The following is a 21552-nucleotide window of genomic DNA, read 5'->3' as shown; positions in this document are numbered from 1 at the left end:
GAGAGGCCGCAGCAGTGAGAGGCCCGCGTACTGCAAAAAAAAAAAAAAAAAAAAAAGGATACCTTCATTCAACAATAGGGGACTAAATAAATTACGATTCATAAAATAGTTATCTTTAAATGCATGGGAAAATAACAATATTATTAATAATATAATATTAAGTTTCTTTACAAAGTACACAAATTACATACATAGAATAAGCTAATCTCTCCCACATAAAAAAAAAAAAAAGAATTGTTATTGGGCTTCCCTGGTGGCGCAGTGGTTGAGAGTCCGCCTGCCGATGCAGGGGACACGGGTTCGTGCTCCGGTCCAGGAAGATCCCACATGCCGCAGAGCGGCTGGGCCCGTGAGCCATGACCGCTTAGCCTGTGCGTCCGGGGCCTGTGCTCCGCAACAACGGGAGAGGCCACAACAGTGAGAGGCCCACGTACCGCAAAAAAAAAAAAAAAAAAGAATTGTTATTTATTTTAGCACAGCCCCATGTAAGAAGAAAGGTAGAAGTAATAATGATCAGGATGACAGTGATGATAGGAAAGCCTCATAGAACACTTAATATGTGGCAAGTACTGCGCTGAGTACTTTATATATATTTGTTCTTTTAAAGATGTGGTTTTAATGACCAGGGCCCAGGGTAGATGTAGAGCAAACCTTGATGGCTAGTGTGACATGCGTTGGAACAGGCAACCAAGGTTGGTTAGAGGTTGGGGGACAGCCTTTCCTGGGAAATCTCTGAGGAGAGTGGTCTGTCCAGGCCAGGTGAGAGCTGGAAGGGTCAGAATGAGGTGGGAATATCTGGGAAAATGTTCCCTGGGCCACCGAGGGCTCCAAACCTTCAGAGACTCAACTGATTTGGGTGCTGAGGAATCAGGCCCCACAAGGCACCCAGTTATTCACCATCCTTCTGCCTAAGGGACTCTGGAGACCAGATTCCAGATGAGTTTTGCCACCAGCCTGCCCTGAGACCTTGGGGACATCACTTCCCCTCTCCAGGCCTCTGTTTCCCTTTCTGTAACATGAGTGAGGTCCTTTTGATGGTCTCTAAAGGCCCTCGGACTAGAATATTTCTGAGTCTCTCCTCCAAGTCCAAAGCCAGGCCTGGAGCTTCCTGAGCTGAGAACTGAGAGTGCCTCCACCCAAGAATTCAGGCTTCCAGAGTCCTGAGCCATCTTTCCAGGCTGCCCAGGGGCCATTTCAGGCCTCAGGGCCCATTTCTCTGTGGTTCTGAATTTCGGGCCCAGTCCCTTCTTGCTGGAGTTTTCCTCTCTCCTTGGAAATATGAGGGCCAATAGCAACTCAGAATGTGGAATGGGGCTGACCTTGAAATAACACAGAACCTGGAGGTCTACAAATTTCCATGGCTTTTGGAGGTTGCCTGCCATGGCCTAGCCCTGTGACCAGGCAGAGAAGGCAGCAAGCCTGCAACATCCATGAGATTGACACGGTGGTCCCAAGGCAGGAGGAAGGAAGGAGGCACCGAACCCCTAGCCCATTGAATTCACCTCCACTTTTTTTTTTTTTTTTTTGCGGTACGCGGGCCTCTCACTGTCGCAGCCTCTCCCGTTGCGGAGCACAGGCTCCGGACGCGCAGGCTCAGCGGCCATAGCTCACGGGCCCAGCCACTCCCCGGCACGTGGGATCTTCCCGGACCGGGGCACGAACCCCTGTCCCCTGCATCGGCAGGCGGACCCTCAACCACTGCGCCACCAGGGAAGCCCTCACCTTCACTTTTATTCCACCTCTGAGGACTGGGGAGATCCTCCTTGGGTCCAAAGCTCAGCAGTGCAGCACACTCTATTCTGTCTCTTGCACCCCTTCCCTCCCCAGGGAGAAGACTTTGGCCTTTGTCTGGTGGGTGCTCAGGCCCCTAGTGACCCATTGCCCAGGCGAACATTCACAGGAACACAGCTTGTTGGGGTCCATTTTGGCCCAGCTCAAGAGATAGTTCAAGAGTGTCCTGTTTCCTAAACACTCTCTCTGGCCACTCAAGGCATCCCCTTCTTGCTCTAGGCACATATTTGCATTCGAATCAACCTTGACTCTCCTGGAGAGGCCTACTTTCAAAATAGTCCAATTTCCCCTAATCAGAGAATCAGACCCTTGACCAGGACACTGCTCTCGGGGTCTCCAGTATCTAGCCCAGTTCTGGCTCACGAGAGGAGCTCAGTTATTACACTGATGTTGATTACAAGCTCTCGTGCCCAATAGGTGCTCAGTAACCTTAACTATTATTACCTTAAGAATAATCACAGGGTTTCCCTGGTGGTGCAGTGATTAGGAATCCGCCTGCCAATTCAGGGCACACAGGTTCGAGCCCTGGTCCAGTAAGATCCCACATGCCGCGGAGCAACTAAGCCCGTGCACCACAACTACTGAGCCTGCGCTATAGAGCCCGCGAGCCACAACTACTGAGCCCATGTGCTACAATTACTGAAGCCCACGCGCCTAGAGTCCGTGCTCTGAAATAAGAGAAGCCACCTCGATGAGAAGCCCGCGCACTGCAACTAAAAGTAGCCTCCACTCGCCGCAACTAGAGAAAACCCACGCACAGCAACAAAGACCCAACGCAGCCAAAAATAAATACATAAATAAATTTATTTTTAAAAAAAAGAAGAATCACAGTGTCTCACACACAATGAATATTCAATGACTAATAATATTAATCCTGACAGCCAACATTTATTAAGCTCTTAAATATACTCCAGGCATTGTTTTAAGTGCTTTGTGTGTATTAACTCAATCATCTCATCAATCCTTTAAGAAAGGATTGTCCCTATTGTATAGATGAGGAAACTGAGGCACAGAGCGGTCAGGAACAAATGATTATGATGAAGATGGTTACAGTTATAGAACACAGTGGCTCCCCAGAGAAACGGTTTGAGGGAATTCCCTGGCGGTCCAGTGGTTAGGACTCGGCACTCTTACAGCCGGGGCCTGAGTTCTATCCCTGGTCAGGGAACTAAGATCCCTCAACCCCCCCGCAGCACAGCCAAAAAAAAGAGGTTGACATTTTCATTATAGAGTACTATGTGCAGAGCAGACACTCAGTGATAATAATTATCTTCATGATTACAACATCTTGCACGTAGTAGGTGCTCAGTGAATGATAGATGTCAGTGCAGAGCTCTGTACATAGCGAGTGCTCAAGTTTGAAGACTGAGGATTAGATTGTACCCAAAAGGGACAGGATCCCTGCGCTGCCCTAACTCTTACTCAGGGTAGAAACTCACTACTCATGATTCTCTCCCACCATCACTCAGCCCAAGTCCAGAGAAGGTTCTTAGTTAGAGAAGGCCCTCTGCTCTGTGTGGCCATGCAGAGGTCACAGGAAATCCCCCATGTCCACTGTTCAAGCCATGCATCTGCAGGGTCCATGTAAACAGAAAGCAGCACACCGGCTGCAAAACAGTGCCAGAGGCTGCTGTGATGTCCATCTTGTGTTACAGAAGCAGCTTACGTGTCCCTGCAGCTGAGGGTGGCCGGGGAAAGTCCTTCACGCCTGCAGACGTATGTCACTGTTATTGAGCACCCACACTGTGTGTCAGGCATGCTGCCAAGGCCTGAAACATAGGCTCACAGCCCTCTGCTCCTTGCGAGGCTAGGTTTTAGTACCCATTTTACAGAGGGGTAAACTGAAGCAGCTGGTAAATAGCAGAGCTGGGATTCTACGCCAGGGCTCTGCCCCTCAACTAGTGCCCTTTCTATCCAAAGTGCAGTTTCTTTCTCTGTATTTATTGAACAGATTCCAAGAGAAAGAGGGGTAAATCTTGGCCTCAAAATATGCAGAAATTTAGACAAAGCAAGGATGGTATTTAAACCTGGAGGTTCGGGCTGCCCCCAACACCAGTGTTCTGATCAGGGCAACATTAACCTCAAATACATTCTTCCCAGGAAATAATAAACAAAAGGAGAAATTCCCTCAAAGCCCACCTGTGGTCTCAATTACCCAATCCATTGGTCCCTGTGGCCTTTGGTAACACTGAGCATAGGTGCATGATATTAGAATTCCTTTTGTGTATTTAAAACAATTTGGGGGACTTCCCTGGTGGCACAGTGGTTAAGAATCCGCCTGCCAATGCAGGGGACACGGGTTCGAGCCCTGGTCCGGGAAGATCCCACATGCCGCGGAGCAACTAAGCCCATGCGCCACAACTACTGAGCCTGCGCTCTAGAGCCCAAGAGCCACAACTACTGAAGCCACATGCCTAGAGTCCGTGCTCCGCAACAAAAGAAGCCACCACAATGAGAAGTCCACGCACTGCAACAAATAGTAGCCCCTGCTTGCAGCAACTAGAGAAAGCCTGAGCGCAGCAACGAAGATCCAACGCGGCCAAAAATAAATAAATAAATTTATAAAAAAAAAAAGTCTGATATAGCTCTTTTCAAACAGTTAATCTGATATCATGATTCTGTGATTCTAGGAAATATACACAGCTTTTTGTGTTACCAACGTGTGTGTTGCCGAGACACACTCATCCTATTCCTGACCTTCACCATACCCTAAACTTTCCTCATCTCTGGACCTAACCCCCTCAGCCTTAGCCCACCTCACCCCCCTTCCTGAGGCCCACTTTATCTCTTCTGCCAGCACGTGACTGGTGCTGCTTGCTCTACAGAGGAAACAGAAAACTGGGGGTGTGTGACGACACCCTCCCCACTAGTTGCATCCACATGGCCCCCTTTTAAGCAGAAATCTCAAGAGAGGCAGAGCCTCAGATGCGTGCTCTGCCCAAGTGGGTACCACCATTTTTGGCAAACTCTTTTCACAGCCTCCTGAGCCCCTCCCAACAGGGCAGGAATTTCTCATGAACAATTGAACAAAGCCGGGAACTCGAGGGAGAAGGCACAGGACATTCCAAAAGGATTTCTCTCAAGCTCCAAAAGACAACATGTGGGAACACTGCAGAAGGCTCATAGCCTAGCAAAGAAAAGCATGAAAGGCACGGAAAGTCTGCCCAGTAGGAAGGGCAGTGCAGGCTGGAGGAAGGAACAAGGGGCTGGGGGTCAGGAGGTCTGAGTGGGAGGCCTGCCTCTGTCACTCGTGACCCTGCGGAAGCCACCCCACCTCTCTGGCCTCAGGTTTGTGGTCCTGAAAAACTGAGGGAATTATAAAAATAAACCCACAGATGCATACATATCAGCTCAGAGCAATGTTTCATGAATCACAGAGACCTGGAGGCAGCCCAAATACCCAAAGACAGGATAGGGTTAATGAATAACGGTGTGGTGATGAGACCTGACACCAAATAATTATTAGAAATATTGGGACTTCCCTGGTGGTGCAGTGGATAAGACTCCGTGCTCCCAATGCAGGGGGCCCGGGTTCGATCCTTGGTCAGGGAACTAGATCCCACATGCATGCCGCAACTAAGAGTTCTCACACCAAAACTGAGGAACCCGCCTGCAGCAACTAAGACCCAGCACAACCAAATAAATAAATAAATGTTTCTTAAAGAAATATTACATGCAAAGTCAACATGACTGCTATTCAGAGTCGCTGGCCCACAAATTGTTAACGATTACCAACTGCAATGAAGAGCTCGTACCAGAATGTAAATCCATGAGCTGCTTCCAAAACGGACCAAGTATTCCAAGAAAAAAACAGTGTCAGCTGAGCTAAACAGAGTGCTTACTGACACAGTTGATTTACGCTCTGAGCAAACTTCTTATCTCATCTCGGACTGGTAATACACAGTTTGGGCACTGGTCCACAGAGCCATTTTTAAGTAGCCCTGGTCTTGACTGACACATAGAACTGTGTTTATGAAAATGTTAAGTGAGAAAAACAAGACAGGAAATTGTCAGCACGTGCTGATCACAGGAGGTAAAATGCCCATGTGTGCAGTGACAAAGGAAGGAAACTGAGCATTTCTGGAGCTCCAACTACGGTCCCCACGCAGACGTCTTCTAGAGCTGAAGCAGGGGTGTGTGGGCCGGAATGTGAGGGGCTGTATGGAGGCCATGAGTACTCCAGCCTGGATGGAGGGGAGTGGTGGCGGTGTGAGGGGCTCGAGTGACAAATTCCAATTACAGAGACCATTTATGGTCAGCTCCAGGAGTCAGGGGCAGTATTTGCCAAGTGTTGGTGTTATGAGAAACACCAGTCTTGTGAGATGTTAAAAGGTTTTTCCAAAAACCAACTGAGTTCCATTCTTGAATATGTTGAGGAATGCTGGTTTAAGCAGAGTTGGACAGGCGACTTTACTGGAGGCCTGCTCAGAAACTTTCCTGTGCTGGTGTCCCTCGAGATGGCCAAAGTGTGGGAAAGAGTACAGAGTTCCCAAACTTCTTGACCAGGGAACCCCCTTTCCAAGGAGCATCTCAGAGGGCAGGTGATCTGTGAGGCCCCAAGGTAGAAGCTCAGCAAGAAAGCACTTGATAATGACGAGGGGTGTTGGGGAAATACTAGGAGGGGTTGAGAATGTGGGTTCTAGAGTCAGACAGACATGGACATGAATCCTGGCTCCATCACGGCTCCTGGCACTGACTGTGTGATGTAGGCAAGCCACTTCATCCCCTGGGCCTCAGTTTCCTTGTCTGAAAAGGGTGGTAATAAAATACACTCACTTGCCTACTGCCTAGGACTGTGATCAAGTGAGATTCAATGTTGATCAGACTGTGAGGGGAGTTTATCTTTGCCCCAAGTACAAACCAGAAAGGGGGCATTTATGCCTTATGCTTTGCTTGAACCAACTTGTTCTTTCATTCAGGTAAAATAATTCAAATGCCAACTTTGCCGGGCACTGTGCCCTTCACAGGGGATACAGTTGGGAACAAGTCAGAAAGCAGGTAGTCACGCTCTCTGCCTTCATTATGCCTCTTCATATTAAATGGTCTTCCAAATTATTGCAATTGTCAAAAATGTTAAGAGGGAGAAGCATGGGGGAGGGAGGTTGTGGGAAAGCATAGTGAGGGACATGATCTAACCTGGGAGGTTGGGGAGGCTTCTATGGTGACATGAGGTTTGAGCTGAATCCTAAAAGAGAGTAGTAGGGTGAAGTGGGGTGGGTGTTGGGTGAGAATAGCCCTTAAGGAGAAGGAACCGCATGTGCAAAGACCAGGGTGGGGGAGGCGTGTGGCTGGAGAGTTGGCCAGGATTGCATCTCCCTGCCTTGCATGCTTCCCTCCCTGTCCATGAATTTTCACTGCCTGCTTAGAACTGTGTCCTCCCTCCTCTTCTTCCTCTTCTCCACATCATCTCCTGGTTCCCTCTCCTCCATTCCACTCCCTTTCACACCAATTTCCTGTTCCATTTTCTTACCCAAGTACATATCCTTGCCCTGCCGGCATCTGTTTTCCCACACAGGCATTGCATCCCTTGTGCATAATAGATGTTTACTTTCATTGTTGAATGAATGTAGGGCCACAGCTAACCTTTGCTCATATTACAAAAGGTACCCCCTCTGGGCAGATGTAACACCACAACAGGATCCCCTTGGCTGCATACCCTTGTTCAGTGAACAACCTGCCCAACCGTCCACTGCAGCCCTGAATGAATAAAGGAATATGAGATGAGTGAGAAGCTCCAAGGCAAAGAAAAGGTTTGGAGTAGGAGTGGAAGCCAGTAGAAGTTGAGTCTTGTCAATTTTGTAGTGGCAGACAGGTGACCCACAAACTCTGGCAGACAGGTGACTCAGAAGTCTGTACTCCTCCATCAGACTAGATCAGACTCCTGTTTCTCAGAAGCCAAATTGTTTGGCCGCTCTTGCCTATCCAAACTCTCGTAGTCTCCCCTTATCTAAGGAACCTTGTGTGAGGCTTGAGTTGTTTCTCTCCCAAAGAGTGTGACCAGCACCCAGAGCTATGAGTACATACAGTGCAATTATAGATGCCTCCTGGGTTCAGCAAGAGCCTGGAAGGCCTTGCCTCTGCTCCCCTTCTAAGCCATATGAGGAGATAGCCAGGCCCTAGACAAAGCAACTTGAGAACATTTACTAAAGATATCAAGGACAGCAAAATAAAACAGAGCCAGCCAGATCCCTTAGTGGGAAGGAGAGGATGCAGAATAAACAAGGGGATGACCAATCCTCAGGGTAGGTGGAGTTACTCTGAAACTTTCTCGACAGGCCATATTTCCTGCCCTCCACGTCAGCCCAGTTCCTTCCAGTCCAGTAAGCTTTACCATGTCTTTCCTCAACCTCTTTTAGGAAGCAAGACTTATAGCTCAGACTTAGTCTTGACCAAACATCCACAAAGAGTTGCTTGTTCTCCTTTTCCTTTGCTTATGAACAAATCATCCAAGAAGCCAAGGCTCTGGGACTTAAAGGGCCCGAGGTAGGGAACATTGAGGCAGCTCACAAAATGCGATTTATCAAGGATGCTGACCCTCCACGGACAGGCAAGGCCTTGGAAAAATCCTGCTGCCAAGGCTGGCCACCTGTCAACTCTGAAATCAGTGGAGTTTTGTAGTTTTCTTCATCAGGGAAGTTTGACGAATGCAAGGCTGTACTCCCCCATCAGACTAGAGGTCATTGGGGTTGGGGGCTGCATCTGGCCTTCAGACTGAGAGCAACAGTGGGTGCAGGGACTGCTCCTCCACCAGACTGGAGTCCCCTGAGGGAAGAGTTGTGTCTTCCTCTCTAGATTGGGAGCTCACCCAGAAACAGTAATAAGAGAAATGGCTGGGACTTCCGTGGCGGTCCAGTGGTTAATAAGACTCTGCACTCCCAATGCAGGGGCATGGGTTCCATCCCTGGGCGGGGAACTAAGATCTCGAATGCCGCAGCGTGCACCACCCCTGCCCTGCCACAAAAAAAGAGAGAAAGAAATGGCTATCGCTTATTTAGGGCTTACCATGTGCCCAAAACTGTTCTTTTTAAAAAATAAATATATTAATTCATTTTAATCCTCATAACAACACTGTGATGGAGGTCTTAACATTATTCTCCTTGTCTAAATGATGAAATGGAGTCATGGAAAGATTGAAAAATCTGTTCAAGATCGCACAGCAAGATGATGGAGGCAGGATCCTCCAGCAGACTGAGAACACCATGAGGACAGGGATTATATCCTCCCTTTTCCCTCCACCATATTAGGGGTTCACCAAGGGCCAAGATCAGGCATCCCTCCTCTGTCCACGCTACCTCCCTGTCTGGAGCAGAAACAGACCTTATTCAGTGCTGCGTCTGGCATCTGGGCTGGGGCCGGGGAGTTGGCCAAACCACTGTGAATGTAGTTTCTGCCCCTTACAGCTCTGAGCTGGTCCCCTAGATACACCCCACAGGGTGGAGAAGACCCCAGCTTTTGGAGATGGGGCATTTATCTGGGAAGGGAGTCAGGATGCCAGTGTTTTCTTAATCCTCCAGGTGCCAGTCAGGATGCCAGTGGTTTCCCATCTCCCAGATGGGAGGCTTCAGAGTGCTTGGGAGACTGCAGGCTGGCCCTTATCACAGGGAACATGCCTTCCGGAGCCAGGCCTGGTGCCGCCCAGTGAGCTGGGCATTTCCTTCTGTCCACAGCTCACCTCACTCCTGGCTGCAGACGCTGGTCGTGAGTCTCTGGAACCTAGCAAATCTCACAGGAAACAATGGAAACTTCAGTTTTTATTCTCCTCCATCGTTACTCAAAAAAGGTTTTCCTCTAAGTGACACACACACACTTACACACCCCAGTTTTCTCTCCACCCATCAGCCTGGGCTGCCCTAGAAATTTTCAGGCAGCAAGGAGACCATGACCTGGGGAGGCCTGGTGGCATGGCTGTGTGTGTTGTCTGTGGGTCTGTGTCATCAGGGACTGGGATTTACCTCCCAAGCATCTGTGATTGGGCTTTGGCAGTGTCTGTTTGTGTCTGGGCCTGGGTGTGTGAGATGGTGCATCTCTGGCAGTGGGGCTGTGATTTATGTGAATCAAAGTTGGTCTGTGAGTGATTTATGCGGAGAATGGTGTGTATCAGGGGTAATTCAGGTTCGTATTGAGTGCCCACTGTGAGGTACTGAGAAAATGTAAAAAAATGCAGGTGCTGTGCGTGTAAGAAATTATGTTCGGGGCTTCCCTGGTGGCGCAGTGGTTGAGAGCCCGCCTGCCGATGCAGGGGACACGGGTTCATGCCCCAGTCCGGGACGATCCCACATGCCACAGAGCAGCTAGGCCCGTAAGCCATGGCCACTGAGCCTGCGCGTCTGGAGCCTGTGCTCCACAACGGGAGAGGCCACAACAGTGAGAGGCCCGCGTACCGCAAAAAAAAATCCCCAAAACAACAAAAAAAACCCAACACAACAGTGAGAGGCCCGCGTACCGCAAGAAAAAAAATAAGAAATAAAAAAGAAATTATGTTGGCCTGTGTGTGAACTGTGAGACCCTGTGGGGAATCTGAGCATGAAAACGTCCTTCCGCTTCCTGTCCTGGGATTCATATATGTGTGTGAAAATGTGACTATGAACGTGGTCAGCTGAGTGTGTGTGCGTATAAGCTGTGTCCACTGCGTCACCTGTAGAGGTGAAGGTCTTCAAGGGATAGAGTGATCTTTTGAGTCGGGGAGGACTGTTACTATACGAAAGTTGGGTGAAGGGAGTGAGCGTGTGCAAGCGTTCACGGGCAGTGGACGAGCACGTTAGCGTGTGGAAGTTGTGAGTGTGCAGGTAATCTTGTGAGCCAAAGTTGTAGTGAGCGCGTGTACCAAACGCGCCCGTGTGAGCGCGTGCTATTCTGGAGGGTCCTGGAGAGCGGCCCGCGTGGAGCCACGTCTGCGGAGTGTGAAAGGGTGTGAGAGCAGATGGATTTAGGGGTCCGGGGGTCGGTGGGGAGGTGCGGGAGAGGCGTGCACGTGGAGGGAGGGTAGTCCAGCGCGCAAGGCCCCGGCCCCAGTCCCATCCCAGACTCCAGGCCGGGTTTGGCGGGAGCCGGGTTGGGCCGCGGCCCGCCCGGAGGGGGCTGGGGGCCCAGACAAAGGCTCAGTTGGCTGCGCAGCGGGCCGGGGAGAGCGCAGCCCTCAGCCCCGGGGCGGTCCAGGGGGCGGGGCCTGGTGCCCGGGGCGGGGAGACCCGGGGGCGGGGCCTCGCCCCGGGGGCGGGGCGGCCGCGGGAAGGGTGGGGGTGGCTGGAGCGGGCCGCCCTGTCCCGAGGACTCGGCAGCCAGGCGAGCGGGCGGCTGCGGGCGGACGCCGAGCGAGCGAGTGAGCGGAGCGGGCCGGGCCATGGGGCGGCAGGCGGCGGGCGCGCTGCTGCTGGCGCTGGTGCTGCACGGGCGGCTGCTCGGGGTGAGTGTGCAGGGCGGAGAGGTGGGAGGCGCCCCGGGCCCCGCTCGCCGCCCCCGCCAACTTGGCTGGGGCGCGGAGGCTGCGCGGCTGAGACTCTGGCCCGGGACGGCGGCGCCCGCCAGGGACCCCGGGCCGGTACAGGCTGGCGCCACCCTCCTCCGTGGGGCTGTGCGGAAGGGCACCCAGGGGACCCCGCGATGGACCGGGGGCGGGGCCGGCCCTCGTGGGAGCCCGTGGGTCGCCAGGCCACGTTGCTGAGTCTCAGACTCGCGCTAGGCATGGTCCGGCCTGCCATTCCTGGGGGCCAGGCTGAGAAACTTCGAGCAGGGCGAGGGGAACTCGGCAGGGCGAGGACACGCCTTTCTTTGCCAGCTTGAAACAGGGGCACTCAGTGGTGATGGGGACCATATCCGTCCTCACTGGAACTTTTACCACGACGTCTCTCCCCTTGGGGAGCTGGTCACCAGGCAGGCACAAGTAAAGAAGCGCTCTGGACACAACTGATTCTTGCGTGGAACACCCACGGGCCCTGGAGTCCCACAGCCGAGGAATTGAATCAATCTCTGCTCTTCACTGAGCAACTGTGTGACCTCCAGCAAGTTGTTAACTTCTCTGAGACCAGCCCACATGCCCAAGGGGAACTCAGAATACACGGCCTCAAAGTGCAGGACTGGGTGGAGTACGTGCAAACAGTGCCTGCTGCTGAGCCGGTTTGCGGTGGACAGTGAGTGGATCTGTTTCCCCAGCTCTCTCCTTCCCAGGTCTTCAAGGTGCAGGGGGAGGCCTGTCCCTGCAGTCCAGCCCCCTACTCTGAGCTTGGATGGGTCCATGCTGAGAGAAAGAGGGCACTTGGCCGGGAGAGGCTCTGAGGACCCAGTGAACCTGAGAAGGGCAGGGCGGGGTCAGTGGGCAGGGAGCTGGTGGCAGATGTGGATGGGGCACATCTGGGGATCTGGGCCTGCGTGGCGAACCACGGAGCCAACCCACCCTCTTTCAGGTGGTGCTGGGCCATCCCTGTCCCCTGTTCTCAGAGCCAAGAGAGGGACTCATCTAAGCTGGCCAGTGTTTACCCAGTGACTGACTCCCTGTCCCCTTGCCGGCTCCCTCTCACCTCTGCCCTCCTGAGTCACTCGTTAACCCCCACCCCAGACCTGACCCCTCACCTCTCCTGCCCCACCCACCCAGCACCTCTCCTGCCCCATCCCCATCAGGGCAGCTTCCTTAATCCTCTGTCAGCCTCTCACTTCAACACATCCAGCAGGGCCCATCCATCCAGTTGCTCCCCAGTCTTGACCTGAACTTGCACCTCCCAACACTGATCTTTACTTTTCCAAAAAGTAGACACCAACCTAGCACATGAAATGTTCCTTTTCTGACCCTACCCCAGCTCTGCCCCCTGATCAGGGGTTCTACCGTGGCAGGAGGGAAGGAGATGTTTGCTGTGTGTGGGAGGAATTCCCAGATTGCAGCTAATCCTCATTCACTTGTTTGTTCCCCACATCTTTGGGCAGCATTCCATGACAGTGAGTAGGAGTTCAAGGTTCATTCATTCAGTAGATACTTGCTAAGCACCTACTGTGCACCAGTGCATCCAGCACTGGGGGCTTATGGGTGAACAGCAACAGGCCCTGGCTGCACTTTCCCAGAACTGAGATGGGTCAACAGGCAGCTCTGATCCTGTGGGATTACAGTCTCCTCAGCAACCACACTGAGGTCTTCATGGTCCCACCCTAGGCTGAGGGTAGAAGGGTTGGAAAGAGCTTGGCCTCTGGAGTCTTACAGACTCATGTTCGAATCCCAGCTCTGCCACTTCCTAGCTGTGTGATCTGGGACAAGTTCCTCTCTCTGAGCCTCAGTTTCCACATCTGTAAAATGGGGGTGAGAAGTTTGTTGTAAGTTTTAAACGCCAGCAGGTTTCTAGCCCTGTGCCCTAGCCAGCCTTGGGCTCCTCCTCGTCTGCTGCCCTTTAGCTCTCGTGCCTTTCAGTTCATGTCTGCAAGCCCATAGTGAGTGGGTGAGGGTAGGACACAAGGAGAGGGTAGGTGGTCCTTAGGGAGCTCAAGACCTCACTGGGGGCAGGAGACAGAGGAAATAGTGGTCTGTGATTAAGTGTGGGAGTAATTTCAGTTCAGAGGAGGTGGGGAGGCTTGCTGGGGGAGGGGGCCAGGCCTGAGTGACTCAGGTCCTGCCTTGGCCTGCTGGGGCCTTAGCCCTTCCTTTCTTGGGGCCGGCGCCGCCAAGAGACAGGGTTCTTGAGGGTGATAGTGGTGTTTTCCAGCGCTGAGAGGGGAAGTCACTGAGATACCTGTTTCCTGCCTCCCCTGGGTTTTCTTCCTGGGGAGGCTGTGGGCAGGCGGGAAATGGAGGAGCCTCCTCTTCCCTCAGGGGCAGTGTTACCTCAGCCCTCCCCTTGACATAACTGGCCGCGCTGTCTTTCCCCCTTGCTCCAGATCTGCCGCCCGGAGGGGGTTGTGAGTGTGCGCTGGAGATTTCCAGAGGGAGGGTGCAGGTCTGTCCACAGAGGGAGGCAGAGGCTGGCAGGGGTACAGATGGACGCCCCACCCCCACCCTGCCACGCCCCAGCCGAGCTTCTTGTGTCCGGGGAGTCCTGGACCCCGACCGGCTTGGCCCGGGCCTGTTCTCAGGCTGAGTGCAGGCAAGTTGGGATCTGCGGGCCTGAGGCCCAGCCCGGGAGATGGGTAGAAGGAAGGTGGCAGAAGGTGACTGGGTTTAGGGCTTGCAGTAGTGGGGAGGGCAGTCTTGGGGTACCAGGCCAGATGCTGACAAAATAATATGGCTAGTTCACATTCACTTCCCACTCTGCCACGTGTGAAGTTTCTCAGCAGATCCTCACACGTTGTTGCCTCGCTCACAGCCTCCCTGCCCTCCCTGTGTTGCTTACGTCAGACCCCAGCCCTTGACTTAATTTAGCCCCCAAGGCCCTACAGATCTGGCCTGCCCCCTCCGTCTCAACTCTCTCCTCCTGCCCACTTGCCCCTTGCTTGCGCACTCCAGGCATGCCACTCTTTGTTTCTGGACCGTGCCAGACACGCTCCCACCTTAGGGCCTTGCATCTGCTGTTCCTTTTGCCTAGAATGCTTGTCCGCCAGATATCTGCGTGACCCTCTTCCTCGCTTCCCTCAGGTCCCTGACTACTCTGCCCGATGTTCGCTGTCCCCTTACACGGCTTTGTTTTCTTCTTGTCACTATTTGATGTGTATTTCTTTACTTGTTTATCACCACCCCACCCCCAATTTAAGCTTCATGCGAGCAGGACCTTATGTGCTTTTGTTCACTGCTGCTGTCTCCTTAACACCTGGCAGGTAGTAAGCGCTCAGTAAATATGTCTGTTGACTGAATTAAGCTATAGCTACTAGTGCAGTCCCCATTTTCTAAGTAGAGGAGACTGAGGCACAGAGGGATCGTATAACTTGCCCAACAACTCAACTATAACTTGCCCAGTACACTTTGCTTGGAGGCCCCACGAGCCAGGCTTTGAAGCCACACGAGGCTCCTCACCACCCTACCGGCATCCCGCTCACTTGTAGCCAGCAGGCGGTGGGTGTTGATAAAACTGTCACCACTGATGTTGATAAAAGGACTCAGGTCCTAGGTGGTGCAAGGGCTTCCTCGGGCAAGGAAGATTGGGGTCTGGCTTTGGGGACAGAGGCACTCAGGATGGGTGTGCCCGAGTGTCCACGGGGCCTCCTGGGGGTACCTGCCCTGGCGGGAGCCTAGAAAAACTTAACTCTAGGGCAGTCATTTCTGGGATTGCCTGTTCGTTTGTAGCTTTGTTAATTAATTTCCTCACCAATATTCCCTGAGACCCTAGAGACAGTTGAATTAATCCAGGGGCCTTAAGGCCTAAGTGCACCAGGCCAGGCCCTACCCTGTGTGGGACGTGAAGGGGAGAATGGCTAGCCGCCCGGCACGAGTCCTCACTGGATTCCCCTGGCTGTTCCCTGGGGGCTGAAGGTTTAGGGTGAATCTGCAGAGGCTTCAGGGCTGCCTGGCCTTGAGGCATGTCTCAGGAGGGAGGGTGAGGTGGCCGCCCAGGATGTGGAAAGATCTGGAACGATGATTCAGAAGCCACTTGGAGGCCAGACGTGTGGGTTCTGGACCCTCAGACCACTCGGGACATGCGGGAAGGACTCCCAGCCCTGGCCTGTTGCCCCCTGCCCCAGTCCACTCCCAGCTGTGAGGGCTCAGGCTGGAGGAGGAGGGGCAGAACGTGGCCACGTGTCCCCCCGCCCCCCCCGCAGCTTCCCAAGGATCTGCAGAGCTCCCTGCCCTTCCTCCCAGGGCCCACGCCAGCCTTCCCCTCATCTCTCTCCCGCCAGGAAGCAGGAGGGTAGGCTGAGGGTCCTGGCCCTGCTGGAATGTTGCCCCAGCTCCGGCTTTGGCCTCTTTGGCCCTGCTGCCCCCTCCTGCTTCCAGGGCCTGGCCGGGGCCTGCTGGCCGCCCCAGCGCCCAGAGCTGGCTGACTGAAACCCAGAAGAATGTGTGGAACTCGCTTCGCGGGGAGCCGCCAGCTTCACTGCCCAGCCTGGTGGCGTCGGGTGCATGTCAATAGCGGCCGTGAGAAGGGAGTGGCTCATGGCTGCTGGGATGGCTGGGCCAGGGGCACCGTCATGAAAGTCCTGGCAACAAGGCGGCTCTTTGAGGCCTGGGAATGCGGGCCCTTCAAGTGTCAGCCGCCCCCAGAACCCACCCTCCCCTCCTTTCCTTGATGCCCATGTGTGCCAGGGCTGCAGGGACCTCAGAGCATCCCAGGGTAGGGGGTACTCGTGACATCTGTGAGATGTCCTGAGGACCAGCTCCTGGCTGCCTACCAGAGGCCTGTCCCTGAGCCACAGAGGAGGGCGCCCTGTTTCTCCGTTGCTCTGGATTTCAGGGTGGTGTCTGGCACACAGAGGCTTGCGGTCTGTGTTGAATGAATGAGTGGACAATGACGTATGCAATTAAACATTCTGTAAACTAAAGTCCCTGAAGTGTTAGACTCAAAATTCATTTCACAGACATTTATTGAGCATCTTCTAAGTACCCGACCCTGTTCTAGGTGCCGAGGTTGCGGCAGAGAACATAAAAGTCCAATTCCCTTCCCTCAGGTAACTTGCATTATAGCACGTGCAGGGAGACACGCAATAAATATAATATGACAGGTGGCAATAAGTGTTTGGAAGAGAAAATAAAGCAGGGAAGAGGATAGCGAGTGATCTGAAGGAGGTGAGGGTGTGAGCCCTACAGGTATCTAGGGAAAGGGCTCTCCAGGCAGGGGTAACAGCTGACACAAAGGCCCAGAGGTGTGCTTGGTGCGTCTGCACAAAGCAGGGGGGGCCCACGTGCCTGCAGCAGCACGGCTGAGGGTTGGTGGATGCGGCCAGGGGCTTGGCAAGGGAAGGTGGGGCAGAGCCTCAGCCACAGGAAAGAGTTTGGATTTGCTTCTGAGTGAGATGAGGGATCACTCTAGTTGTTGTGTGGAGAAGACAACGTGGGACATCAAGGTCAAAAGCAAGGAGGCCGTGACCCAGCCCCCAGACTATGGGAGCTCGTACCAGGGCAGTGGAGGCACGAAGAAAGGGTTGAATCCTGAGTATATTTTGGAAGTAGGACCAACAGGATTTGCTGATGGACTGGTTATGGGGGTGAGGGGACAGAAAGGGAGGCGTCAGGGACGTCTCCATATGCTTTGGCTTGGGCATCGGAAAGGTGGGGCTGCCACTAACTGAGGTAGGAGAGCTCCAGAGGAGCAGACTTGGGAGGAGGGTGGAGAACGACAGGTGATGGAGGGGATGGCATGGGGGAGGGGACAGTGTTGGACTGACTCTCAGCTAGGGCAGCCCCACACCCCGACCCCAAGTTGGAGCCTCTGCATCGGCCTGGAGGGGGTTCTTGCCGAGAATACCTTTGTGCAGCCGCAGACACTGATCCCTTTGAACCCCCCAGCCGAAGCTCACAGCTTGTATATTTGTGTGTTTTATTGAAATTCACTGTCTTCCCCACCTAGAGGGCGGGCATTCAGTTTTGTTTGTTACAGTTTGCCCGGTGCTAGGCTGCTGGGCAATAGTAGGTGAACACTTATTGAGTGAATAAATTAATGGCCTTGAAGGACTTCCCTGGTGGCTCAGTGTTTAAGAGTCTGCCTGCCAATTCAGGGGACACGGGTTCGATCCCTGGTCCGGGAAGATCCCACATGCCGTGGAGCAGCTAAGCCCCTGCGCCACAACTACTGAGCCCTCACGCCACAACTACTGAAGGCCGTGCGCCCAGAGCCCGTGCTCCGCAACAAAGAGAAGCCACTGCAATGAGAAGCATGCCCACCGCAACGAAGAGTAGCCCCTGCTCGCCGCAACTAGAGAAAGCCCGCGCACAGCAACAAAGACCCAATGCAGCCAAAAATAAATTAATTAATAAAAAAGAAAACTAATGGCCTTGAAGAAGCCAGCTGGCCAAGAAGGCCCAGGCTCCTTGCTGAGGCTGGACGCAGGGGAGCTCTTCTTCCCAGCCACTGTTCTCTGCTGGGATCTGGAGCATGTGAGACAAGCCAGGGTGCCCACCGTGCCGTGTTCCACTTTTCTGTCCCCCAACTGGACTTGGAGCCCTTTTTTCTGGGTGCTGAGGACAAGGGAAAGGTGTGGGCTCAGAGGGTCATGCCTTGGCTCAGCCCCAACTGGCTGTGTGACCTTGGGGAAGTTGCTTCATTTCTCTGAGCCTCAGGACAGAAATGGGGATCATGATGCCTGTTTCCCAGGTGAATATGAGACCAGGTGGATGCACCTCACGCAGTACCTGGGATGTGAGAATGTTTGACAGTCAGTGGCTGCTCTATTAGGCTGGTTCCTGCTGAGGGCACAGCCAGAGTGGTATTTGACTCGGGGTTCCCAGTGCCCAGCATGACACACCTTCTCCTGATCACAATTGCTGCCACCTACTGACCCAGGCCCTGCTCTGGGCTTGTTTTTTTTGTTTGTTTTTTGTTTGCTTGTTTGTTTTTTGCGGTACACGGGCTTCTCACTGTTGTGGCCTCTCCCGTTGCGGAGCACAGGCTCCGGACACGCAGGCTCAGGGGCCATGGCTCACGGGCCCAGCCACTCCGCGGCATATGGGATCTTCCCGCACCGGGGCACGAACCCGCGTCCCCTGCATCGGCAGGCGGACTCTCAACCACTGCGCCACCAGGGAAGCCCTGGGCTTGTTGAATGAATGACCGAGTTAAGGGATCCTCCCTGCTCCCTCTGCCTCTCTTTCTCAGTCTGTGAGCCCCGGATGTAACTCTATCTGATCTGTCACTGGCTCCCCTTCCCCCACTGAGGCTGCAGCTGCAAGAAAAAGTCCACCCTTCCACCCTGATTGCTCCTTCCTGTAGGGGGAGAAGGAGTGGGGACACACCGCAGGGTGTGGCCTGGGAAAGGCTGGAGCCTGTGGACGCATTGTCCCCTTCCCAGATGTGTGCAGTTGGTGGGCTCTGAGCAACAGAGGGTGTGGCCAAGTGGCTCCCATGGGTACAGAAAGGATGTTCATGCATCTTAAGGGGAATGGTGGAGGGGGGCTTCCTGGGACTCCATCCCAGCCCCACCCTCCCTCAGGCCCACTGGAGGAGACAGGACCTTGCCCGGGGAGCCCTGGGCAAACCTGTAGCAGGTCCATTGCCAGGGAAGCTGGAGTTGCACAGCTTTAACTCTGGCTCCCATGGGCTCTTAGAGAAATAGCAGGGCTAAAAGGAAAGAGACGCACTCGTGCTTGGTAACCGCTCCCTGTACCCTGGGACTTGGCCTTGGCCTTGGGCTGCTGGGTAGAGACATGCCCCTTCTCCAGTAGGATGGGTCACGTCCAGGTGTTTCATTTTTTAACATTTGGCATCTTTTCCCCAATCCCGGGCTGTGGGGATGGGGAGGCAGCCGGGGGCTGGCAGGGGGAGGACTTTAGAGGTGGCCTGAGGTGACCCCACAGATGCTTCTCCTGGCGTGGGGCTGGGAATTCCCAGCTGCCTCTGGCCCCTTCCCAGCCCACCTCCAGGTGCCTGCCTCCACCTCTGTCTCCCCCGCCTCCCCAGACTCACCCCCAAAGAGCCAGCTCTGCCCCCCCTCCTTCTGGTCCTGGCCTCCCCTCACCCCAGCTGACTCATCCCTCTCCTTGTTTGGCATTCCCAGTTTTCAAATACTTGGGAACTGGGATCATACCTCTTCTTGCATCTCTCGCTGGACTGGATGCTCTGAAATTCTGGCCTCAGAAATCCTAGCCCCGGTGGCCTCTATCACTTAACAGCTCTTCTCCCCCTCCTGCCACTTGCCTTCCTGTGACCCTTTGGCCAGAGGAACAGAGACCTAGGAGTTTCCTGAGGACAGACCAGTCTCTGTGCCCTGGGACTTCCAGGGTCTCCTCCCCAGTGACCTCAGTCACCCAGGTTGCCACCCTTTCTTAGCCCAGCCCCACGCAGAGCTCTCTCCAGGCATTATCACATATAATCCTCACAGCGGTCTTTTGCTGTTGGCATTATTATCTCCATTGTGCATCTGGAGAAAATGAGGCACCGAGGGGGGTGGGCATGGCTGGCCCAAGTCATCCGTTCGGTACCTGGCACAGCTGGGAATAGAGCCCAGGTTGTCTGACTCCAGACTTGTCATCCCTTCCTGAGTGGGTCTGGCCTGTTGCAGGGAGGGAGAGGACGATCTGGGAGGACTGGCATAGTCACGACAGGCTGCCCGGAGGAGGTGGACTGGGCCAGCCTTGGCGGAGGGTACGGCAAGCTGTGTATCTGCCATGTGGGCTTATCCAGCTCCTACTTCTCAGACTTGGGCGCCTTTTGCCCCTTGGCATCCAGCTCAGTTTAGTGTTAACATTCCCCAGGGAGGTGGATTTGGCTTTCCCTGAGATTGAGACCGTTGGAAACCTGGATCTTTCTCAGTCAGGTCCCAAGCTCCCTTTGGGGCCTGTAGGTTTTGCCTTGTTTGGAGTTCAATGGATTTTTGCTGAGTGGGGCCTGCTCTGAGGCAGCCCTGTGCTCACCTCAATAGTGGCACAGTTGGGAGCAGAATCTATATACAAGTCCCAAACTGTGTAATTTGTTTTTTGTTTGTTTGTTTTGTTTCTTTGTTTTGGCTGCGTTGGGTCTTTGTTGCTGCACGGGGTGGTTTTCTAGTTGCGGCGAGCGGGGGCTACTCTTGTTTTGGTGTGCGGGCTTCTCATGGCAGTGTCTTCTCGTTGCGGAGCATGGGCTCTAGGCACGTGGGCTTCAGTAGTTGCAGCACGCGGGCTCAGTAGTTGCGGCACGGGGGCCCTAGAGTGCAGGCTCAGTAGTTGTGGCTCATTCACAGGCTTAGTTGCTCTGCGGCATGTGGGATCTTCTCGGACCAGGGCTCGAAGCCATGTCCCCTACGTTGGCAGGCAGATTCTTAACCACTGCACCACCAGGGAAGTCCCCCAAACTGTGTCATTTGAACATCTTGTGCAGCAGAGGAATCAAGTCTTCATCCATCCATTCATTTATTCACTCATTCATTGCATGAGGACCTGCTGTGTGCCAGACATTGTGCCAGTGTTTTGTCTGCATTTTCACCTTTCCTACATAATTGGGATTATGCCTCCATTTCCCAGATGAGAGAAAGCTCAGAGGAGAGAGGTGACTTGCCCAAGATCACACAGGCAGGTGCAGAGGAAGGTGGGAGCTGAATCCAGCTCTGTCAGTCCTCCTGTAAGAAATGAGAGTGGTGGTCCCTACTCTCCAGAAGCTCTGGGTCTTGTTGGAGAGGTAGGGCTCACGGACCATGGTTACCCAGCACAACTCCAGTCTAGACAATAGCAGATTGTCAGGGAAGGAAAAGGTCAGTTGGGCATGAATTCTCTGGAAAGACTTTCTGGAGGAAGTGGGGCTTCAAGAGCAAGGAGGATTTGGCTGGTGGAGGAGGAAGGCATCCAGGGCAGGGTTCCAGAAGTTGTCCCCATCTTCCCTAGATTCGCATTGTTGTGAGGCGTGAGCAGGAAGGCTGTAGCCTGCAGCTGGAGTCATTAACACTGGAAAAGAATGAGAGGAAGTCACCAAGATAGCTGAGGTGACAAGCATGCCAGTCCTACCCTGCAACTGGTCAGACCAGGAGGCAAGAAGTCAAGGCCTGGGCCTCCACTTGGTTGCCAGCCAACTACTGACCGTCTTCCCCGGACCTCGCTTTTCCTACCCACAAAATGGGCTCCTTGTTTTTTGGCCACTTGCCAATTCAGGGGAAGGGGACGTTGAATTCTTGGAGAAAACTGTTAGCTTGCCCTCAAGACTTGGTGGTAGCTACCAGGTAAAGCCCACTATCTTACCAATCTCATGTCGTCCTTCACTGACTACCTGCCAACGAGTGCCAGACCCTGGGCCA

General features: G+C 53.7%; 1 protein-coding gene across 6 annotated transcripts in view; it reads left to right on the top strand.

Moving 5' to 3' along the window:
* The first annotated feature begins 11074 nt into the window (after positions 1 to 11074).
* The window catches only part of HSPG2 (heparan sulfate proteoglycan 2), a 101992-nt gene continuing 91514 nt past the window's right edge, over positions 11075 to 21552 (top strand). For all 6 annotated transcript variants that reach the window (XM_032615175.1, XM_032615084.1, XM_032614994.1 and 3 more), the window contains exon 1: positions 11075 to 11194. In XM_032615175.1, coding sequence (XP_032471066.1) covers positions 11132 to 11194 — 63 coding nt within the window. In that variant the 5' untranslated portion in view covers positions 11075 to 11131. The remainder of the gene's footprint in view (positions 11195 to 21552) is intronic.

Source organism: Phocoena sinus, chromosome 1, assembly GCF_008692025.1.
Source record: "Phocoena sinus isolate mPhoSin1 chromosome 1, mPhoSin1.pri, whole genome shotgun sequence".
Lineage (NCBI taxonomy): Eukaryota > Metazoa > Chordata > Mammalia > Artiodactyla > Phocoenidae > Phocoena > Phocoena sinus.
This window is presented reverse-complemented; position numbering and strand designations above follow the sequence as displayed.